This window comes from Stegodyphus dumicola, chromosome 2 (genome assembly GCF_044657685.1).
Source record: "Stegodyphus dumicola isolate Sdum_Otavi_A_Nest chromosome 2, ASM4465768v1".
Taxonomy (NCBI): Eukaryota; Metazoa; Arthropoda; class Arachnida; order Araneae; family Eresidae; genus Stegodyphus; species Stegodyphus dumicola.
Window position 1 is genome coordinate 199,035,915 of NC_140769.1, and position 23,493 is coordinate 199,059,407.

Genomic DNA, 23,493 nt, shown 5'->3' on the forward strand with positions numbered 1-23,493 from the left:
AAATTCAAATCCTCACCTTAAGTTCTGCAGTTTAATGGCCATGAAGCAATAAGAACACACTAAAAAAATTCCTCTTGCACATAATTCATACAAATTAGTTCTTTCTTAACCCTTTTGTATTGTCTATTTCAACCAAGCAATTGAGAAAGAGATTTATTTCTGGCCTTGACTTCAGTTAGCTTTCCATATGTTTTCATTTTAAATATTTTCTAACCTTTTCTTAAAATACACCATCAAATTAAATTTACATGAGTTTTAAAGTAGCAGGTTGGCAAGAAAGTACTTTTTTGGGGTGAAATAAAACATTTTTTTTATTCAAAAAATGCCTGTTCATCAATATTAATCTAATAAACCTTTTGCCATTTTCCTGGTAATTTTGCACTCACAGAACTTCTGGTCAACAACAACAACAAAAAAATAACTCAACTAACTGCCACTTGAGGTCATTGTTATTACTGACATTTTTACAAATTTAAAAGTTCAGTAGACTTCAAAATAAATCATAATCCAATGCTGCAAGGTGGGGGCTAAATGGGGGATGCTGCATCACTTTTCAACAAAGCTTCAATAATTTTGTATGTGTTGCTAAAGATGTGCAAGGCCTCACATAACACAATTCCTTTGTGATTTGTCTATTCTTGCCTTTTTTCTGTGATTGCTTCCACCAATTTCATAAGTTGTTGGTAGTAAATATCCAAGTTGATCGTTCGGTTGCTGGAAAGCAGCTCAAAATACATAACACCTTTGTAAACCCTCCAAATTAACATCATCTTTTTTCTGAGGCAATTTAGGTTTCAATATGGTTTTTGCTGATTCATAATACTTGGACCATGATCTTTTTCCAATTAATGTTATTGCAGATGATCCATTTTTCATCACTAGTGATAATTTGTTTAAAAAAAAGGGTCATTTGCATTATATTGGGATATGTGTATCACAAATATTGATTCGCTGTGCTACGTGAATTGCTTTCAATTCATGCAGAACCCAAATATCAAAATCCTTAAAGATTCCAAGGCATCTTAGGTGATTTTCAGTTATTGTGTTTGACACATTTAACCTTTTTGCATCTCTCACATAGCTAATGATTATGATATGGCGATTCGGATTCTATGCTATATGATGATTCGATTCAATTATAGATTTAATTTTTTCATCATCAAAAAAGGTCAAACAGAACGTTGGATATCTTCAACTGAAAAATCTCAAGAACAAATTTTTTTTTAAACCAATTCTGACACATGCAAGCAAGACCATAATCTGTACATATCTCTTGGTAAGCCTCAGCTGTATTCTTGACTTTATGAAAATAAAAATGTAAATTTTTTTTTTTTTTTTCACCCCATGTTAAAACTGACTGCAACCAATCATGGAATTTGTTTCTACAGCAACCTAAAAGTGTCAGCTGCCATATCTCAACTGAAAAAAAAAATATATACCCTTGATAGAAAAATAACAAAACAAACACAATGCTATCTGTTTGTACAAACAAAAATTACTTCCTTTCCGATCCAATATTTTTAACTTCCAGATATTTAAATACTTTACCTGACTGCAAAATTTAATTGCTCTGTATTTTTGAAATTTCTAAGACAGCCTTAATTTGGCACTCTTATTACGATTTCCATCAATTTCTGTATATTTGACTTACAAGTTCAATGTCTCCTTCACTTAAGCTCACTCACTAATAAATTTTTTGAAAAGAAATGCATATAAAAATTAATAATATGCATGCCATTTATAAAGCTGATTGGGATGATACTGTACAGTTTGTGGTTCAAAATTAATACATGAGAAGAATAAATTTGAAATTAACACATGTTTATGATTTTCATAGCCATTTAATTCATACAATAACAGTAACATAGTACATATTTAAAAAATTAAATAACTAAGCTTTTTAACTGATATAATTAAGTTACATATTAAACAATGGCCTAATAGTACAGTGAAACCTCTCAAACTGATGTCCCTAGATGGTAAATCTGAAAGTATCCACTATTTCAGAATATATAAATTACCATCTGTATAGAAAAACGCCTCTCTATATGAACACCTATTTCAGATGAAGAAAAAAAACTTTCTGAATCATGAATTACCTAGGAAGGTTTCACTGTATTCTTTTTATACAGCTGTCTGTGGTAACAATAAAGCACAATACAATCATTCATACTGAACAGTCTTCAACTGTTTCATCAATAAATATGTCTCTGTTTAATGAAATATATATGTCAGGATTTTTATACTTTCTTTCTAAATTCCAAGTTGAAAACATATTTAAACATGGCAATGGAAAAAAAGACAGTTTGTGATTCAAAATTCATATCTGAAACAGCAAAAGCACATAATAATCTAAAAAAAATAAATACATGATTTTGTCTGGACATAAGAATTATTGAGTATATTTACATAAAATAATTTGGGAGAAGTTCAGCATATAAACATACAATTTTCAATTACATGTAAATACAAAGTATTCAGAATATTTGAGAAAATCATACATTTTAATCATTGCCTATATTGCTATAAAAACACACAGTAAAAAACTAACTCTTTAAGTACATACAATAGTATTATTTGTGCTTAGCAGCAAGAGATGAGGGGGAAAAAATGAGATGGCTAGACACACATATAGCTCATATGTAAAATTTGATACAGAAATAAAAATTACATAGCAGTAATACATTTTTCTTCAATTGCTCAGCATGTTTAATCATGCTCTTAAGGTGCTCTAATCTAAAAATCAGGTGGAAGGAAAATGTCCATCAAATAAAGTTTAAATGGAATATTATGAAGAAACATCCTGTTCAAATCACAAAACAAGGCTTTGTGATAATGTACATATATATACAGATTTGATACAGCCAAACAGCTTCACCTTCTTTCCCTATAGCGGCGATCCATGCGATTAGGCATGCGAGCTGTGCGACGGAGGAAATCATCCACTGATCTTTCATACTAAAAATATGAAACAAGCAAAATTAAATTCAAATTTATATATATATATATATATTTAACAATTTATAACAAAGATACTTTCCAATCATCTAAAACCTGGACATTTGGCAGAATTACTCTGCTTTTGGTATATTTTTGATTATGTAAGCAAAACTAACCAATTTACACATGCATTTAACATGCATGTTACAGTGCACATGCATTTACACGCTTTATATTTTAACCATCATTCCACTGAACAACACATATTTTCATTTGTTTCTCTTAAAATGTCTTGTTTCTTAAATAAAAGGCATTTTTTTTTGAGTCACTTATAAACAAAACAGCACACATGAGCCATAAAGATAACCAAACTTACTTTTTTGGGGGGCGGGGGCAGTGAGTTAGTAGATTTAAGCGTAAGCTAAGTTTGAAAGTGATTTAATCACATTTTGATTAGTAATGCATTTAAACCAATAATCGTACACTAATTCCATTTTGGTATCAAGAGCTGAAGATAAAAATGAAATTCGTTGATAGAAAACTCACTAAAGCTCTTTTTGCTAATTTCATGTTTTACTATATTTACACATTTTATTAATTTTGTTTTTATTAATTTATTATTATATATTTATTTATAACATTTCTATGGGGTATTTCACTATAAGCAAAAAATAAATGCAGAATTCAGTGAGGTGGCTGCCACACTGTAATATGTAAAATAAAAGCCACACTGTAATATGTAAAATTTAGTTACATACAGAATTTCTTTTTCTGAGAAAATATGAAATATGAAGTGTATGATATAAAATGATTTCTTAGAAAATATAAAGTATGAAGTGTCAGTTGTCTAATACATAGGAATTTTAGAAAGGTATAATTAAGAGAAACTTTTGAAAATTGAGCAAGCAAGAAATTGTACCTAAGCTTTTGGGTTAGGTTATTTGAATATGGCAAAGCTACCTGCCTAAGAGGAAGAATGCCTTAGTGGAGGACTTTCTGAGGAAATATGGCTTGTATTCATGTCACACATAGGGAAAATCACAAAAACACACAGCCAGCCTGTTTGCATGGGATTATCCCGGGAAGAACTACCAGTATTCAGCACTGAGTTACCGCTGCAGCTTGGATTTTTGGGAAGCATACATTTAAGATCTTACAAAAAACAAATGTGAAGATTTAAATACTCCCACATTTCAGTACATCAGCATTTATAGCACCAATGATGAAAAATGCCATGGAAATTCTCAACAAAATGATTATCATGACTTATGTAAGAATTTAAACCATATACTGTGAATTTCTTTTGACAAAGACTATTGCTTTAACAAATTTCAGTTTAAGTACCAAAATTATGTGTGAAAGACAAAAATTAGATACAAAAACTTAGGGAAGAAGCAAAATTATTGAATTTCATAATTCAATAAATTCAGAATTTACTATAGTTCTCTTCTAGTATAACAGTACAAAATCAAAACTTTATTACAAGTTGCCACAGATTAAAACCCTTCAGTTGACATCATGTGTGAGATACTTTTCAACCTTTAACCAATTGAACAAAAATAGTTTTTTTAAATATAAATCCACCAACTGAAGGGTTAATTAATATGTTTGTTCAGGAACGTGCACTCAATTAATACACAATAATTTAATATGTTCATTATAATGTAGATTTTTTGTGGCAACAGTGATGTTTTGTTATATATTACTTTGAGCGTGATAACGCATGGAATGTTATCCTTTTGGATATGTTTAGAATGCTAAATAAAATAGTTCGTTGTTAATTAAAAAGGTTTTCTCTGCTAAATATATTACCATTCGTCTGAAGTTATTAAATAAGTCAAGAAATTGACTAATTTCAAACAATGTTGTTAACTGATAAAATTAATTTTATGATGCATAAAAATGCTTATAAATATCTTGCTGAAGTGAACTGTGGCTTAAATGCATAATATATATAAAAAACACATAACAACACTTACACACTTATCTAAAGAAGGCACGTTCGAAAGAGACTTTCTTAAATATTGATCCTATATATGTGCTTCCAGTTACAAAGTTTTTTCAGATAAAATATTTTGAAAATATCAAGAATATGCCAACAACAACAACAACAACACACACACACACACACACAAAAAAAAAAAAAAAAAAAAAAAAAAAAAAAAAAAAAAAACTAACATCTTATGTGGCTCTCCCATAGAATAGAAATTCAAATCACCAAAATACTTGCTATGTTTTAATAGGTAAAACACAAAAGTTTCTATAAGCTTATAAAGTCTCTAATCCGGACGTCCATTATCCGGAATGATCCATAATCTGGACCTCAAAGCCACAAACTTATGCATGCGCTTAAAGCCAGTAAAGCATTTACCCATGCACGCTCCCGATAGTGAAGAAAGTAACAGAGAACGTTATTGAAAATGAAAAAATTTCGATTGACAAGTTAGTTGGTATTCTCGACACAGCAATTACAGGACTTGAACAGTGGAACTTTGTAACTGAACAAGAAATTATGTCTGTTTATAGAATTAAAGAGAAAGTAATAGCACAAAAAAACGAAGCAACTTTAATTTGCTTTTTACAAATAGAAAATGTTTTGTTAAATATATATATACATATAGATTTGGTGCGGCTGATTGCAACCAAAAAGGGTGGTGCACAGCTACAGGTTACAGCAGTTCCATGTGCGAATTCTGAGGATACTAGTTTTTGAGTTATGCGAGGTACATACATATGTACTCATATACACTGTGCAAAAAAAGGTGGGACTGTTCTATATCTCTCGTTCTACTGGGCGGATTGCTGAAATTCAAATTGTGTTTTTCATGTCTCGAAAGCACAACTTAGGATATATATTAGAGATTTATACATAGGATTGTTCTAAAAAAGGTAGAAAATCAGACTTTTTCTGAAATAACATACCAATTTTTTTTCATATTTCAATTCTACGATTCAAATTACACCTAAATATTTTCTAAAATTTGGTGTGAAATTTACGGAGAAATTCACAAATTTATCATAGCACTTTTTTTTTTTTTTTTTTTTTTTAAAATTTGGAGAGTTCATTTTTTAAAAACTTCTCATGCAATTTTAACAAAACTTGGCAGTTTGGCATAATCTGAGTCCTAGAATAGAAAATTGGAAAAAAAATAGAATTTAATTTAAAAAAAAGTCTGATTTTGTATCGAAATACCTATATGAGAGCAATGCTATATATAAATCTAATACACATAATGAGTTGGGCTTTCGAGATATGAATAACGCAAGTTGAATTTCCTCAATTGGCCCAGTAGAACAGGATAATTGTCCCCCCTTTTTTTGTGCAGTGACGACATGAAAAAAACTCTCTTCTGAATCCATTTTGGGAAAAAGAGTGTCCTTTATTATGTCCGTACGTTCAGATGTCATGCAAAAACATCGCTCAAATGAATTCAAAAGTTGTAAATATTTATATATATATATATAAAGGAAAAGGGGGAAAGCTCTATATCTCCTGTTCTAATGGGCCAATTGACGAAATTCAAATTGTGTTTTACATGTCTCAAAAGCGCGACTTAGGTATACATTAGATTTATGCATAAGTTTAACATAGGTATTTTGACACAAAATGACTTTTTCTGAAATACCATATAAATTTTTTCCATATTTCGATTCTAAGACTCAAATTATGCCTAGAGATTAAATTTTGTAATTTTTGGTGAGAAATTTAAAAATTATCTTTGCGCATTTTTTCAGTTTTCGCCAAGAATAATTCACTTGTCGAAATTCTTAATTTATAGTAACCTACTTTCCTTTTTTTTTCATTGACGCACAAGAGGAAAAATGGTCCATTGTTCATTCTTTCAAATAATTTTAACAAAGTGCATAAACCACATTTTTGTTATCATCACTTATATTAAATATGCCAAATTTTAAAACGCATCAAAATGTAAATTCCCTAATATCTTAGGAAATTTTGAACAAAAAACTCTAATATTTTTTCCAGGTATGCTTAGCAATATATATACTTTAAGAAGATTTAAAAAAAAATTATAGGTTATAACACACACGTTTTTTCGCAAAATTTATAAGAAATACATGGTTTATATTTGGATTAACCCTAAATTTCGAATTCTCAAAGAAGGAATCAAGGAAGTTGAATTTTTTTTTAAAAAAAAGAGATATTAATTAATATATATCAAATTTAATTAACATTGAGGAGCTAAAATTTTGAGAGCTAAATTGTTAAAAACTACTCATGGGATTTTTAGGAAACTTTTATTTTTAGGTACTTTGACGTAATTTGAGCCACTGAATCGAAATATGGACAACAATCAACATGTCATTTCAGAAAATGTCCAATTTTGTGTCAAAATACCTAAATCAATACTATATATAAATCTAACACACATTTTAAGTCACACTTTCAAGACATGAAAAACGCAAGTTGAATGTAGTCAATTGGCCCACGAGAATGGGAGATATAGAACTGTGCCCCCCCTTTTTTTGTGCAGTGTACATAACAGAGCTCCAATATATAGGCTGTTCCAAAATTATAGAGTACATTTCATATTTAAGGGGAAGGAAGTACATTTTTATTGTCTTCTTAAAAAGACAATTTAAAAACCTTTACATGATAAAAATTTTAAAAGTAAATAACTTCTATATGAGCTCCATCTGTGACATGCAAAATATCCAACCAAAATTTAATTTCATACCAAATGTTTTGCAACATTTCTGCAGGTTCAGTTCCAATCACTTCAGTGAATCATCGTTTTTGGTAATTGATTACTGGAACTGAAGCTGCATATACTCTGGGCCCCAAAAGTAAAAGCAAAGAAGTGTAATATCGAGAAATCTTGGCAGCCATGGTATTGGCCACCTGAGACCGATCCAATGATCAGAAAATGCTTTGTCCAGCTCCGTACAAAGTATGGCACTCCAGTGCGGTGGAGTAAGATCTTATTGAAAGAATATTTGAGGCTGATGATTTTCAAATTGAAGAAAAGCACAGCATTCTAGCATGTCCAGATATGCAATGCTCATCACTTTCTGTTCCATTAAGAAAAATTATCCAAAGATTTCATCTGCAGCCAATGTACACAATCATTCTCTTTTGGACTACTGTGCACTTTTTCTCTTACTGCATGTGGAGATTTGGTTCCCCAGATCTGACAGTTATGATGATCAGTATAACCAGAAACAAGAAAAGTTGCTTCATCAGAGAAGATGCCTTCGCTGATTTTGTTAACAATATGCATTGCAAAATTGAAATGTTTAGGTTTGTCGTTTGATTTCAATTCATGCAATAATTGCATATTATACGGATGATGTCCGACACATTAATGCAAAAATCTCATAACAGTCGTACTTGGTATTTGCGTTTCTCAAAATAGTTTCCCTCACACAATCAACATCCGCAGTTGAGGTCAATGACTTAACACCACCTTTCCTACGTTCCACATTTTCTGCATCCTTAAACTGTTGGTACCAAAATTTAATAGAGTTCTTACTTAAAGGATGACATTTTGGGTATTCCAAACAAAATCATCTCTGAAGAGTTACAACAAATTTGCTTTCAAGGAACCACAAAATGCATACTGCTTTTTCCTATGGTACCCATTTGCAAACTCACACAATAAATTTTTTTATGAAATATTGCTGCTCATCTACCAGCTTATGAGGTACTTATTTAATGTTTAAAATTTTGTGTAAAACCATTTTAAATTGTTTTCTGAAGAAAACAATAAACATGTATGTACCTCATTCTTTTTAAACATGAAATGTGCTCCGTAATTTTGGACCAGTCTGTATTATGCAGTGATAAAAAAATTCATTTTGTTTATTAGATTATAAAAGAATACTTGCCACACGTTTTTAAATAACATACATAATATGTTAGACTAATGATCTCTTGACGTATATGTTAGACTAATGGATATGAACATTCTCTTAGGCAATTTCTTCTTTATTGATAATGGATATATGAGCAAATTGAAAATGATAATATTCTTCAGGTATTTAGATTTATTAGATTATGGCTATCTGCCTAAGGAGCGGAAGTCTTAACAAAAGATTTTCTATAAGAAAGAGAATCGATTTCATGTTACACACGAAGAAAACCACAAATCTTGCATGCAGTCATCCCAGTCACCAAGACATGAACTTAGGTTAAACAAACTGTCAATGTTCAGAGATCTTATCTGCTTAGTGGCTAGTGGACCCATTCTTTAACGTGTTAATAATTTGATTTAATAATAATAGTTAACTAATATGCATTAATTAATTAATTAATATGCATTAAATAATTTGATTAAACATGCATTAAAAAGTATAATTTACACATATAAAGAAAAGAACACATAGTAAATTATTTTCTTACAGCTCTTTTATCTAGGGGTCTTGGACGAGATGCTGAAAATTCTTGATGATGAACTGATCTTTCATAATAAGGAGATGGCTCCATTCCAAAAGGGGGTTGAGGAAAATTACACTAAATAAAATAAAATACTTCAGATTCAACAGACAATGATAAATATATAAATATGGACAATCAATTTCATCTTCTTTATTTTGAACATCTCAGCTGCCAACCTCATGATATGAAAAACTAGGAGTTTCCGTAAAGTTTTTATACTGTGTGATGATGACATTTTGAAGGAACTCCAAACTGACTAAAATTCATTTTATAATGGATAATTGAATGTTTTGAACTAAATTTAATTTCCTTTGGCTAAATTTCATTTTATAATTTTTTTGCACTTTTAATCTGTAAAAATCTTAAATACCGAAGAAATGCTCCTCCACCCATTTTTTAAAATCAAAGTACTTTTATACATGTTGAAAATAAAGTTAATAATTAATATAAATAATACTGTACATTAATTAAGCACAATTAGTATCATGTGATTAAACATGCTTGAATCTTCCTAACAGTTCTACGAATGTCTACAGAAAATTAAGACCAAATAAAATTTCATAAGAAAAATGCCAAAAACCGTTATGAATTTTGATAAAGTTTCATTAGTTTGAAAATTTCATTTACTGCTAGCAAACATTTTCTTTGGTAGTTTTGTTTAGTAAAGGCTGAAAATTCAAAACTGGGATACTTAAAATTCAGCTGGGAGGTCAGGATAGTTGCCAGCTATGGTTATATCGAGTATAATTTTATGCATGAAAACATTAGGGGGAAAAATCATTCAGTAAATTTATATATTACACATACACTGAATTTAAAACCACCCCCTTTTATGTACAAATTGTTAATTTAATAATAAAATCTAACAGTAATATTTTTTAATTAATGCCAACAACTGTAAAAACAGAGATCTTCTGTAAAAATAACAGTAAGTCATAGTTAATCTGGAATACTACATCCACTTTGGTTGTCTGCATTGATGACATATATTAGCTCTGTTTGGTAGTAAATGATTTAACCCAATATTCTCTGAGTCATAAATTTAATTGATCCTGGAAACTCAGTTCACTTTTGGCTCACAGACATCTTTCTTCTGTTCCCTGATATCTATCACATACGGTAAACGTAATTCAGTTCTACATCAAACCACCAGTTTTCTCTCCTCTCCTAAACCAAATCCCATCATTCTATTAAACTAAAGCTCTATTTTATTCTTTCATGTTTTGGGCATTCAAAAGTCATTCCTTCATGTCAACTCTTAATCAGGAATTCAACTATAGTTGTTTTTAATTATAATACAAAGCTTCAGGTACAGTTGCAATTGATAAAGCTTATTTACCTCATATCATTCCTCATACTTCACGTCAAGCCTAACCAATTCTCTTGTTATTTTTAAAGTTTGTAACTGCTTTATCTTTTAAATGTCACTTTCATTTAAACATACTTCAAGAAAGTATGCATCTTTACAAAAATTACACGTTTACATGTATCTCATCCTAGCAATGAAAGATTTTTTAGTTAATATGAATTCATAAAAACTAATAATAAAAAAATTAACTCAAATTAACTCAAAACAAAAATTAAATTAAATAATAATCAAATCCCATCAACACAAATGTTCATAAAGAAGGAAACAAACATGAATTCACAAAATTTGGTTATTTTTAATCGACTGCAGCAATACAAAAGTAACAGCTGCCTGCTTAAAGAAGGGATGCATTTTCTAAAGAAGAGTAGCTCATTTTAAGGATTTGAACATAGGTCAAATTCTACATTTTACCAACATTAAATGATCTCATCCACTTGATCATTGGTATATTATAAAATTTGAGATTTAGAAGTAGACACAATGAAAATCAATCTATATGTTATTTCAGAAACTATTTGATTTCACACAAACAAATGTTAACATCACTATGTTGTATAATATGCTATGCTATACAATAAGAATTAAGCTTCAGATAAGCATTTTAAAGCATTAACAATGGAGTGTGCCCAATGAAACTTTACAGCAAAATTTATGACACCTGCAGGAAACATCACTTGATGTTTAACAAGAAATAACAGTACACTGATTTGTAAACATATAAATTGGTTTGGCTCTCAGGAAAACAGCCACATTCCAAAATTAAATCAATATTTCACTTTTAGTAACTCCAAAAATTAAAAACAATGATTAATCTTTTTTCCCATTTAAATAAAATTGCAAATGGTATTTTACAGTGGATAACTTTTACTTAGTATACCAATTAACATGTTCTGTCATAAGTGCAACATAGTTCAAATTAATAATAAAAATCTTTGAAGTGATTAAAAAATGTTATATGCAGCATAAACAATATTTAAGATATGGCAGACAACACAAAGTTGTGTGTGCAGTTTCCCCACAGGTTGTAGAATTGGAGCTAATATGAAGTGTGAGATGGCAGGCTCTGACATTGCAGAGGCCCACTAGCGGCCGAGCGGTAAAGACTCTGAACACTGGTATTTTTGTCCAAGGTTCGAGTCCCGCGAACGGGCTGGCCACATGGGCGTTTTCGTGGTTTTCCCCATGTGTAATGTGTATACGAGCCAGTTTCCCTTAGAAAGTCCTTCACTAAGGCATCCCTCCCTTTAGGCAGATATCCCTCGTATGCTTTGCCATAAATGAATAATCCTAATAATTTCATTCAGTTATGGCTCCACTTAATATTACAAGAATCATAACTTTATGGCCAGTGTCAAGAGATTTTAAATTTGAAATGTGTCTGCCACCAAAGCCTCTCAATTTCAGGAAGGCGGAGGTAATAATGATCCTGTGGTATCATTTCAACTAAGCAAATCGGAGGACATAAAATACACCCAAAAAATTAAGAAGGCAAGACTTCAGTCTAGAGAGACTCTTGCTATTAGCAAGATCCTCACATAACTTACAACACTTGTTTCTATGCCTTCAATGTTTTATGAATTGTAACAGAGCTTCTCATAAAATTATATTAAATGTACTTTTGTTCTTTATGCGGTAAGTAATGCACAACCTAAACAAACACAACCAAAACCAGTTACTACAAGGAGTCATGTCATCAGTATGGTGTACCATCACGAATAGTTTCAATGACAAACATTTTACAATACAAGAACCTATAATGAGTGCAATTAAAGAAATATTAAAAAATTAACTGAAGTTAATTGAGAATTAATAAAATATAACATCTTTAAGATAGAATGAATTCAATAAAATACTCCACTGAGTTCTGAAATTACAATGCAGCATTTATTTATTTTTATTTTAGACTTTGCAGCCGAAAAGAAAGAAGTCTGAGTAAGAATTAAATAGCACTACAAACAATTTGCTTCAGAAAACAACAAATGCAACAGTTTTAATTAATTAATTAGTAATAATAATAAAAGCAATAAAGACAAATTTTTGCTTTTCTTTTCTATCTTTTGACATTTTTTAAAAGTATGTTCTGCATTTATTATAAAAATTATGAATTGCAGCCAAATAATAATGTAAAATAATATGGTACAATAAAACTTACTGGAGGGCCAAAAGGCATAGGTGGCATTGGAGCTCTTTGGTGATGATAATCTCTAATGTACTCACCATAATTCTATAAATTAGGAATTTTTATATTTAGACAAAAATTAATAAAATAAATAAATGCACACAGAAAAAAATATTCCTCATGGTTAGCAAGTTCAGAATGCAAAGGGCAAAAAGAAAACAATTACCATTTAACATCAGAATATTCAAAAAATGAAAGGACTGACTGTTATACACATAACAGTTATTTTCTCATTCCCAGTTATGTGTTGATATTGTTTGTTCTAACTGCTCTGGGGCATATTTCGTTTTGGAATGGACTTGAGGGTTTTAATTTTAAGCCTTGAAAAAATTTTCTAAAAAATTATACAGATTTTTAAATGTCATCCAAGTTCATGAGGAAAAAGACCTTTGCTCCACAATGAAAAGCTGCAATTTACTGCCCCTTCCATTCTTCCCTTTATTTTTCATAACTTATAAGGCCTTTTCCTTTCTTTCCTTTGCATTCTGAGTTAGCCAACCATGACAGATGGGGGAAAAAAGTTTCTTAAATTTTCCGCTTTTTTTACATTATTTGCAGCAACATTTGTCATAAAACTTATGGTATTTTTTATCTTTTGCATTTCCCTCCCTTAGTTTCATTTAGAACAGAGCGACATAATACTACGTCTTAATTCATTTTTATAAGACAAGCTGAAAATCCTATGATGGGGCAGAAAATTGTGAATATTGGGAGAATTATTTTAAAATGTTGAAATTTATATTGAGCATTTAGAAAGTTCTGTGGTTTTCTTATGATGAAAAAAATTAAGCAGTATGAAAACATAAAATTTCACTGAATCACTTAAGCATCATTTTGTTCTATAAAATTTTGCCATCTCTCCAGCAGACTTTTTTTTTTTTTTTTTTTTTTTTTTTTTTTGTTTCACAGTCTCCAACATAGTGAACTCCAGGCAGTTTAGAGAATTCTGAAGTGACCTGAAGAGATGAAAATTCAAAGAGGTGAGGTCTGGTGAATATAAAGGCAGAGGGCAAAATATCCTACCCTCAATTACTTTTCGTCTGACACTCATTGGAATTTGGGCATTGCTATAATGGTTTTGGGCTGAACACTGTTACAATAGAAGACAACACACACCTCAATAACTAGTCAATTCCAGGTGCTATGCTTCCATATCTGCTTTTAAAGCAACCATTTGAGAACAGTATTTTACCTTATTGCCTGATTTGGTGGCAACAATTCATGATATAAAATTCCTTTGAAACCCTGCCATTAAGCATTACTTATTATGGGATGTAGCCTTCTTCTTAACTAAAGAAGATTTATTTGGCTTAACCCCTAAAACATTACCATTCAAATCTCATCTTCAGTAATGAACTGCTTCAAAAATAGGAGCTTTATTATTTTATTTCAGCAAAGAATCATATGCTGAAATTTGACAAGCATATTCTACTCTGTTAGAGCATGGGGTATCCATACATCATAGAGACTTACATATCCAATCTTCAAATGATCACATACTCTGTTTTTTCAGAATATTTAGTCTGTCTGGTAGTTCCTGCATTGTTAAACATGGATTTTCAGGAATAGTTTCTTTTATTACACATTTTGTTTATAGAGGATGGCCTTCAGAATGAACATCATCTTTGCAGTACGAATTTCCATCTTCAAATTCCTCAAAACACCTTCAAACTGTGCAATCAAAAACATTACTTGATTTATATGCAGCATATATTTTACAAGCCGTCTGACTAACATTTTTAGTGTTTTGAAAATAAAAGAGTATAATACGACTAAATCAAAATAAACTTTTGATTTCTCCTCTCTTAGCACTGTACTGAAAATAAATATATATGTGTGACATGAGCAGAAATGTTTACATCTACACATCAGCCTCAATCAAGGCCACTCTTTATCAGAAATAACAAAATAATTAGAAGAAAATGCCCTTTAACTTGAAAACCTGCACAATTTTCCATATGACCCAATAGACAAGAAGAGTTTTTAGAATTTGAGTGCACTGTTTCTTATGCATAAAGAACTGGTGCAACTAAAATAGTACGATATTTTATTACTACAATTTAAATGAAATAAGTAATCTCAACAAAGCAAGAAGTTGGTTAAAAAATGAAAGTTACAAAAAATGTCCTACACATCCTAATAACTGCTCACACAGCAAGTAATTTTTGAAACATCTATTCCTATTACATTTTTTTTCTGCATATTTTGTATTATTTTGATACAGAGAAAATCATTCTGATATTAAATATTGATGATAAATGCCAAGTTAATATACTTTTTAATTCATTCTTACTTTAAAGAATATTTTAGATCATTTTTAGTCAGCTTTATTATCTAGCTCTCTGATTATGCAAAAATGGCATAATATGTCAGTTAGTCTGCAGACTTAATTCTACTGTATTAAATAGAAAAATGACAAAGAAACAGTACATGAGAAGGTAATTAACAAAGGATTCGAATATATAATTCTTTTCAGCAAAGTGTTTTCATATGACTTTTAAGGTTTAAAGATTTTATACTAAAACTTTTTATACTGTTGAATTTAAAAAATAAAAGATCCCCCCCTTTTTTTTTGCTATTTAGTGTTTAACCTCCTTTTTCCATAAAACTAGTTTAAGAAATTTGATTGTTTTATTATTCTCAATCTCTCATAGTAATTCTGACAGGCTTTCTTTTTTAGTGTTTAATTTGGCAGTTTGCAGCATAATTCAACAAAATGTAAAAGGAATTTTAATGTGAATATATGATAAATTCATTCAAATACTCACATTACAGTCAACTAAAACTTGAAGTATTCTGGAGTATCGTCATTTCTAAATTATATATATATAAACAGAATACTGTTGAGCAAAACGAAAAGAAGAAACTAAATAAAAAAGAATTTAAGAATTATTCATCCTTAAAAAAGGAGGAAGGCTATGTTTAATCAATATCAATAAAATGGAAGACAACCAGATAATAAATTTCACATTACATGACTTAAATCAAACACCAACTATAAGTTTAGCTTGCTTTACTAACCCCCATTACAGTTCTAGATATTTGAATTTAATTACATATCAAGATTATTTAATCTATGAGTGTTTTGTCTACATTACTAAAGTCCTATTTGTTCATTTAATTTTGCTCCTTCTCATTTTATAATAAAATTAGAATATATAAGTTTTCCCCTTAGTTTCATGGAAAATGTGCAAAACGTCCATTAATCCTTTCTTTTTCTTTTTTGCAGACATTTGACATAAAATGTTCATTTCTGCTCTGTGTTAAAAGAAAAAATCCATACATTAGTTTTATTTTTATTTATTTATTTTTTTTTTTTTTTTTTTTTGTAATATGACACAGTAAACATTCCTAGGCGAAATCTGGAAAACTAGTGAAGCAATCACAATATTGCAAGTTAGAAATATTAGAGGCTAAAATTACAGATTGAATGATTTAAAAGGAATGTTATGAAGTTTAAATTACTAGGCATACTTATAAGCCTGTAACATTTACTCATTTTGTATTACTGAATGAACTGAATAAAGAAATCATACATTTTCAAATAATAAATACTGCATTAAAAATTTTATTTAGGCCATTTACTATTAACTGACACAAGAATACGTAGCATTTCTTTGAATAAATGCACAAAAAATGCTGATAATTTCTTCCTTTATAATTTATATTTACTCACAAAACTACTGTTCATTTTGTGTCAAATACTTCAAATTATGGCAATATTTCCATACATAAAAATTTTAGAGATCTAGATTAGATATTATAACAAATTGCTTAATTTCAAATCAGAGAAACTATTTTAATGCAATAAAAATTTTTTAATCAGTAGTAAGTAAAAAAAAAAAAAAAAAGGATACAATGCATATTTGAGAAAAAAAAAGCACAAGTTATGAAATGGACAATTTAGATAAGTGTCAAATTGGGTAATGTAAAGGCGTATTTACATAATAGAACTTACTCCGATACCTCAGACAACTGTTCCATGTTTTTATAAACTAAACCAAAAAGCTCCAATTTCTGTCAGAAAAACATGATACTATTTCTCAGATATACTATTTAGTTGCCAAAACTGAAAAATTTCTATTCACATCTTACTTCCCAATTTTTTGCTTTCTTAAAGCAATAAAATAAAAACAGTATTAATGGTTTTAAAATAATTAAATTAATATAATTATCGTTACTGTAAAAACCATTAAAGGAAGAAAATGTGAGATAGATAGAAGTCTATTGAGCAAGATTCCTTACATTAACCAAAATACTGAAGATGGATACAATAAACATAACAACATGTGAAGTGGCTACAGTTAAGAGGCTGATAATACATGGTTTCCCAAGATTTTGTTTACATTCTTTTCACAATTTAAAAAGAAATATAAAGAGAGACTATTTTTTATTACATTAAATACCCTAGTTATCTAAAATAATTTTTTAAAATATTCATAAATATTAATTTATTTTTAAATGAAAAAAAATCAGTTCTTAGCTAAATTTAATTGAGTCCGACAACTGAACCAAAGACTGCATTTTAATCCTTTAAAAATTCTCCCCGCCCTACACACATAAGCATATTTCATTATTCATTCATGTGAAGATTTAACCTATTAAAAACTTTAAAGCAAAAAATATTTTGAAGAAAAGCTCAGAAAATAATCCATTTTATGATATTTTAAATGAGAAATAGGAACCAGAAATTTATGAGAACAAAAACTAATTTTTACTTCCCTTTGCACCAAAATATACTGGATGCTGTCTAATATCAAATAATACTTAAAAATACCTAGGAAAAGCTATTTACATCATGCAACATTACAAAAAAAAAAAAAAAAAAAAAAGACAGATACTTTTGACCACATAAAGACTTTCAAGTATAGAAATGAAAAGGTAGCCATGGAAATATATTTTCTAATCCGATAATTTAATGTAGATTTAAAAAAAGGAAAGAAAAAGCAATGTATTTTTAATTCTTCAAAGACAAAAAAGGTATTAAAAAGCAAATTGTTAGGACTGTTTCTAGCAGTAACAAAATCTAGTTCAATATAAATAAAGATTAGAAACATAGAGCACAAAGATGCATGAATTTTATGTACATTCAATACCATAATAAAGCATTGCTCATTAGATTAAGAAAATGAAACACTCGAAAAAGGTTACTTTATATGAATTATTTTATAATGTTTTGCAACTATGATTTGATAAATATATTTCCAAGATTTTATAGTAAACTATTCTAACTGAATCTTCTCTACACCACTGTTTGCAATGAAAATGAAATTGAATGATCATAAAGAAATTTTGGAATAATGTACAGACTGCAATCCTCTTTCTTTATAATTTTTTTTCAAAATTTCATTAAAAAAATCAAATTTTATTTACCAATATTCTGATACCTTTTCTGTTTAAACCATTTCATATTAAAAAAAGGGGGGAATGCTAAAAATAATGCAACACATAATATGATTTGATATAATAAAAGAGATAAAAAGTATAATACTAGTAATTATGTTTTAATTAAGTAATCACCTGATTTGGAGGAAACCTTAGTACATTTCAATGACATAATAATAAAGTTAAAAACTTAAAATTATTCAAAGAATAAACCATAGACAAAAGTCTTAAAAGTTATGAAACATATTGTTACGGATTTGGTATTTAAATAGCTTATGTTAACTGAATTGTAAATTAAATGATTTTATTTCCCGTGCAGTGCAGCGCGTGATGAATATTAAAGGAAAGCTAAGCCGGAAAACTGAAAATACAAGAGCGCATGCAATTAACATTAAATAAATAAATATCTCTTTTTGATTGCGAGAAAGTTCCAGAAAATTCTCGAGCGCGATTTAAAATCTTATAAAAGGAGGAAAACCTCTCAATTCGTAGTTGTTATTGGAGTTAGTTTTGTTTGTTGTTGTTTTAAGAGTTTGTTTAGAAAACTGCTCTTGTTGACTGTAGCGAATTCACGGATTAGCTTTCTCTAGCTGTTTTGAATTAAGTTCTCTTGAACGTTTGAGTAGTTAAAAGATTACTGTGAGATATTGTAATACTGCACGAATATTTTTAAGAAATTTAAGCATTTTTGTTGTGATAATAATAAATTTTGTTGATTACATCGGTCTTGTGCATTCATTTCGTGACGAACCCGCAACAATTTTGGTGTCAGGAGTGGGATTTGAATGCCAATCACAAGAGCGATGGAAGAGCAGTTAAGACAGCTGATATCAGCCTTTGCTGCATTTAAAGAGCAAATGAAAACGGGCCAGCAAGAGATAAAAGCGGGACAGGAATCCGTTCAGGAAAAGTTGGAAGCTGTACAAGTAAAGATTGAAGAAGTTCAAGACGAAATGAAAAGAGAAATTGCCTGCATAATAGAAACCAAATTTGAGGCTATGGAAGGCAGAATTGACACTGTTGAAACTAAAGTTGAACAAATAGAAGAAAGAGTTTCTTCGGTAAAAGAACAAGTAGAAGAAAGATTTTTTTCTGTAAAAGAACATATAGAAGACAGAGTTTCTGCCGTCGAACAACAAATTGATGATAGAGTTTCTGCTGCCGTCGCCAAAGAAGTTGACAGTCTAAAGAAGGGCATAGCTACGGCAGGAAACAATTCTGAAGGTTTTAAATTTTTATCGATGCCTGCTCGTCCCGTTCTGAAACTATCTACATATGATGCGAAGACCTCCTGGCAAGTGTATAAGACACAATTTTCAATCGTTACGGATGCGAATGGATGGGATTCCCAAACTAACGCCTGTCATCTCGGCGCTTCTCTGAGAGCAGACGTAGCAGATATCCTGCAGATGCTTCCAGAAAATCAATGACTTGACTTCGAAGCTCTATCCGCCGCATTGGAGCTGCGCTTTGGCGAAAAATGTTTAAAAGACTATGGCAGGCTTAAATTAAAATCTTGTCAACAGAAGCCCACCGAATCACTCCAGGAACTCGCCATGGACGTTGAAAGGCTGTCCCACCTCGCCTTTATGGAGTGCCTGAGAGAAAAGAGGGAAATCCTGTCCTTGCACTACTTTATCGATAGCATCCGGGATCCTGAAATACAGAAGGCTTTACGAATGTGGGATGTTAAAGATTTAAAAAGCACTCTGGTGTACGCCATGAAATTCAAAGCAGCCCAGCAAGCAACTCGTAGAGATCAGCACCCAATCAGAGCTGCTCAAGTTCTAGAGCCAAGGGATCAAGTCACTGTTCGTCTAGACAATATAACCAGACAAATGAATGCCTCGAGATGGAATATTGGTGATAAGAAACCGACCATAAAATGCTGGAACTGCGGTGCCGAAGAGCACATACAATGAAACTGCAGAACACCCCAGGGCACGGATGTTAAGACGGCTCCTAGCAAGCAGCAGGGAAACTAACTTGTGGCTATCTTGTATGGCGGAGGTTGCCAGATAATGAAAAGCCGCAGTTTAAAGCGCTTCAGATTTCCGTAGTGAGACGCGGCAGTAATGGATTTTTTATAATAGGATATATTAATGGAGTTCCCTGTAATATGATGATAGATACAGGAGCCAACGTTGCTATCATCCGAAAGGATTTGGCTCAACAACTGGGAAGCAAACTTATCTGGATGTCGCCCTGCGTTACCCTCCAGGCTGTGTCCGGTGAGAAGATCGACATTGACGGAAAAATAAATGTTGACATCACGTTTGGAAGTGCCGTTTACCATCACACAGCATATGTAGCAGAGATCACTGATTCTTGCATACTCGGATTAGACTTTCTAAGGAAATACAATTTTTCCTTGGACTTTAAAAATAAAGAATTGTATTCTACATCTGAGGACATAGCATTATTTGGAGTTAATGATGAAGAAGTTAAATCTGTCCATAAAATCATAGCACAAGACAATATCACAATATCGGCAAGAACAGAAATTTTACTTCCTGGATCCATAGCCGAAAAAAGAAATGTCCGCTATGGCATCATAGAATATCCCAATAACTGTAATACCCCAAAAGGAGTAATAGTAGCCTCAACACTCATCGACCTATCCAAAACGGTTATCCTGGTGAGAGTCGACAATGTAACTGAGAAGGGGAGAATTATTAAGAAAGGTGAAGTGGTTGCAGTGTGTACTCCAGTAACCACCGTTGAAAGAAAGAGTAACGTCCAAGAATCCGTGCCCTCAGAGAGCATTACATCGGAGTTATTGCAGAATGCGCAATTAAACGTTAAGAGAGGAATGCTGCTGATATCGTCATTAAAGATCTTCAAGTTGTTTTCTCCCGCTCGTCTTCTGACATGAGTCGAACTAGTTTGACACAACATAGAATAGATACCGGTGATCATCCCCCGATCAAGCAACATCCAAGACGTCTACTGTTTGCTAAACAGGAAGAGGTGTGAACACTGTTAAAAGATATGGAAGAAGGCGATGTCATTGAGACTTCAGCAAGTGCATGGACATCTCCCATCGTCCTAGTCAGAAAGAAGGACGGCTCAACAAGATTTTGCGTCGACTATCGCCGGTTGAATGAGGTTACGAAAAAAGACAATTACCCTCTTCCTAGAATTGACAACATTCTAGACACTCTTTCTGGAAGCAAGTGGTTCTCAACACTTGATTAAAGAGTGGGTATTGGCAGGTAGAAATACATCCTGAAGACCGAGAAAAGACAGCATTTACTACGGGACAAGGGCTTTGGCAATTCAAGGTGATGCCGTTTGGACTGTGTAATGCACCGGCAACATTCGAATGTCTTATGGAGACTGTTTTGCCTTTCCTACGAAGCCCGCCTGATGTACCTGGACATCATCATCGTTGGAAAGAGTTTTGAAGAACATTTAGAAAATCTTAGGAAGGTGCTTCAGAAACTGAAAGAAGCCAATCTGAAGCTGAGTCCCGCTCCGATCCTGATGTATCCTCAGCTCGACCGACCATTTATTCTCGACACAGGAGCGAGCAATAAAAGTGTCGGTGCTGTTTTGTCCTAAGAAATAGACGGCCAAGAACATGTAGTGGCGTACTGGAGCAAGTGCCTGGCTAAACCGGAGAGGAATTACTGTGTCACCAGGAAAGAGTTGCTCGCCATAGTCAAAGCTGTAGAACATTTCCATCATTATCTATACGGGAGAAAATAACTCCTCCGCACGGACCATGACTCATTAGCCTGGCTTTTTAATTTCAAGAATCCTGAGGGTCAAATAGCCAGGTGGATACAGAGACTCCAAGAATATGAAATCACTATCCGTCGTCATAAGGGATCGTCACACGGGAACGCTGAAGCCCTGTCTAGACGACCTTGCCCAGAAAGCTGCCGATATTGTTCCAGGGTGGAAGCGACATACGAGCTGCTGACTCCGGTTGCAAGACAAATTACAACATCAACATTGGCTGATCGAGACCCGTGGAGTGATGATGAAGTCAGGAAAGACCAGCTGGAAGACCATGACATTAAACTCATAACTGATTTGTATTGGATTCATCAAACAGAAAACCTACCTGTCAGGACATTTCTATCTGTAGTCCTACAACAAAACAATACTGGGCACTCTGGGATTCACTTCACATTTGAAATGGTGCCTTATACTGTAAATTCGAATCGGATGATGGGAAGATGTTCCGATGGCAAATGATACTTCCAAGATCCCGGATTCCTAATGTCCTTAAAGAACTACACATGACAGCCCCACAGGAGGTCACTTTGGAATAATGAAGACCTTGCAGAGAGTTTGTGAGCACTTTTACTGGAATAATGCAAAGGATGACTTGCAAAAGTGGTGCTGATCTTGCGATGCCTGTGCAGGTCGGAAAGGACTGAAGAGACGCAGCTGAGACAAGCTGCAACGTTACAACGTAGGGGTGCCTTTTGAACGTATCGCCTTTCACATCTTGGGACCTCTGCCACACACTGCTGATGGCAACAAATACATACGCATTGTCATTGATTACTTCACCAAGTGACCTGAAGTGTACCCTATTCCTCATCAAAAGGCTGTCACAATAGCTGAGGTAATGGTACAGCACTGGATTTCCAGGTTCGGAAGTCCTCTTCAGTTACATTCCGATCAGGGAAGGAATTTTACGTCGGCAGTAATCAAAGAACTCTGCAAACTACTCAGCATTGACAAAACCCAAACGACGCCATTACATCCCCAGTCGGACGGCATGGTAGAGAGGTTCAATGGAACCATCCTTAATAACCTCTCAATAGTGGTTTCCAGAAACCAACAGGATTGGGACAAGAAATTACCACTGTTTTTACTGGCTTACCGCAGTGCTGTCCACGAGATTACCGGCTATTCCCCATCACAGATGCTTTTCGGTCGTGACCTTCGTCTGCCTTGTGATCTCTTGTTTGGTCGCCCTCCGGATGCTCCTTCATCGCCTGAGGAATATATTCAAGATTTTCAGGAACGGTTTGAAGTGATGCACAACTTTGCACGAGAGCGAGTCAAATTGGCAACGGAGAAGATGAAGACCCGCTACGACACAAGAGCTACTGAACATCAATTGCATGAAGGAGACAAGGTGTGGTTGTGGAATCCGACTCGACGGAAAGGACTTTGTCCGAAACTACAGTCAGCTTGGGATGGTCCGTACACGGTTCTAAACAGGCTGAATGACGACGTGGTTCGGATCCGTAAGTCTTC

General features: G+C 32.2%; 1 protein-coding gene across 2 annotated transcripts in view; it reads right to left on the reverse strand.

Moving 5' to 3' along the window:
- Window positions 1-1,821: 1,821 nt before the first annotated feature.
- Window positions 1,822-23,493, reverse strand: part of Ythdc1 (YTH domain containing 1) — a 125,201-nt gene continuing 103,529 nt past the window's right edge. For both annotated transcript variants that reach the window (XM_035366527.2, XM_035366526.2), the window contains 3 exons: window positions 12,859-12,930; window positions 9,302-9,412; window positions 1,822-2,958 (listed from right to left, as the gene is read on the reverse strand). In XM_035366527.2, the coding sequence (XP_035222418.2) occupies window positions 2,875-2,958; window positions 9,302-9,412; window positions 12,859-12,930 (267 nt within the window). In that variant the 3' untranslated portion in view covers window positions 1,822-2,874. The remainder of the gene's footprint in view (window positions 2,959-9,301; window positions 9,413-12,858; window positions 12,931-23,493) is intronic.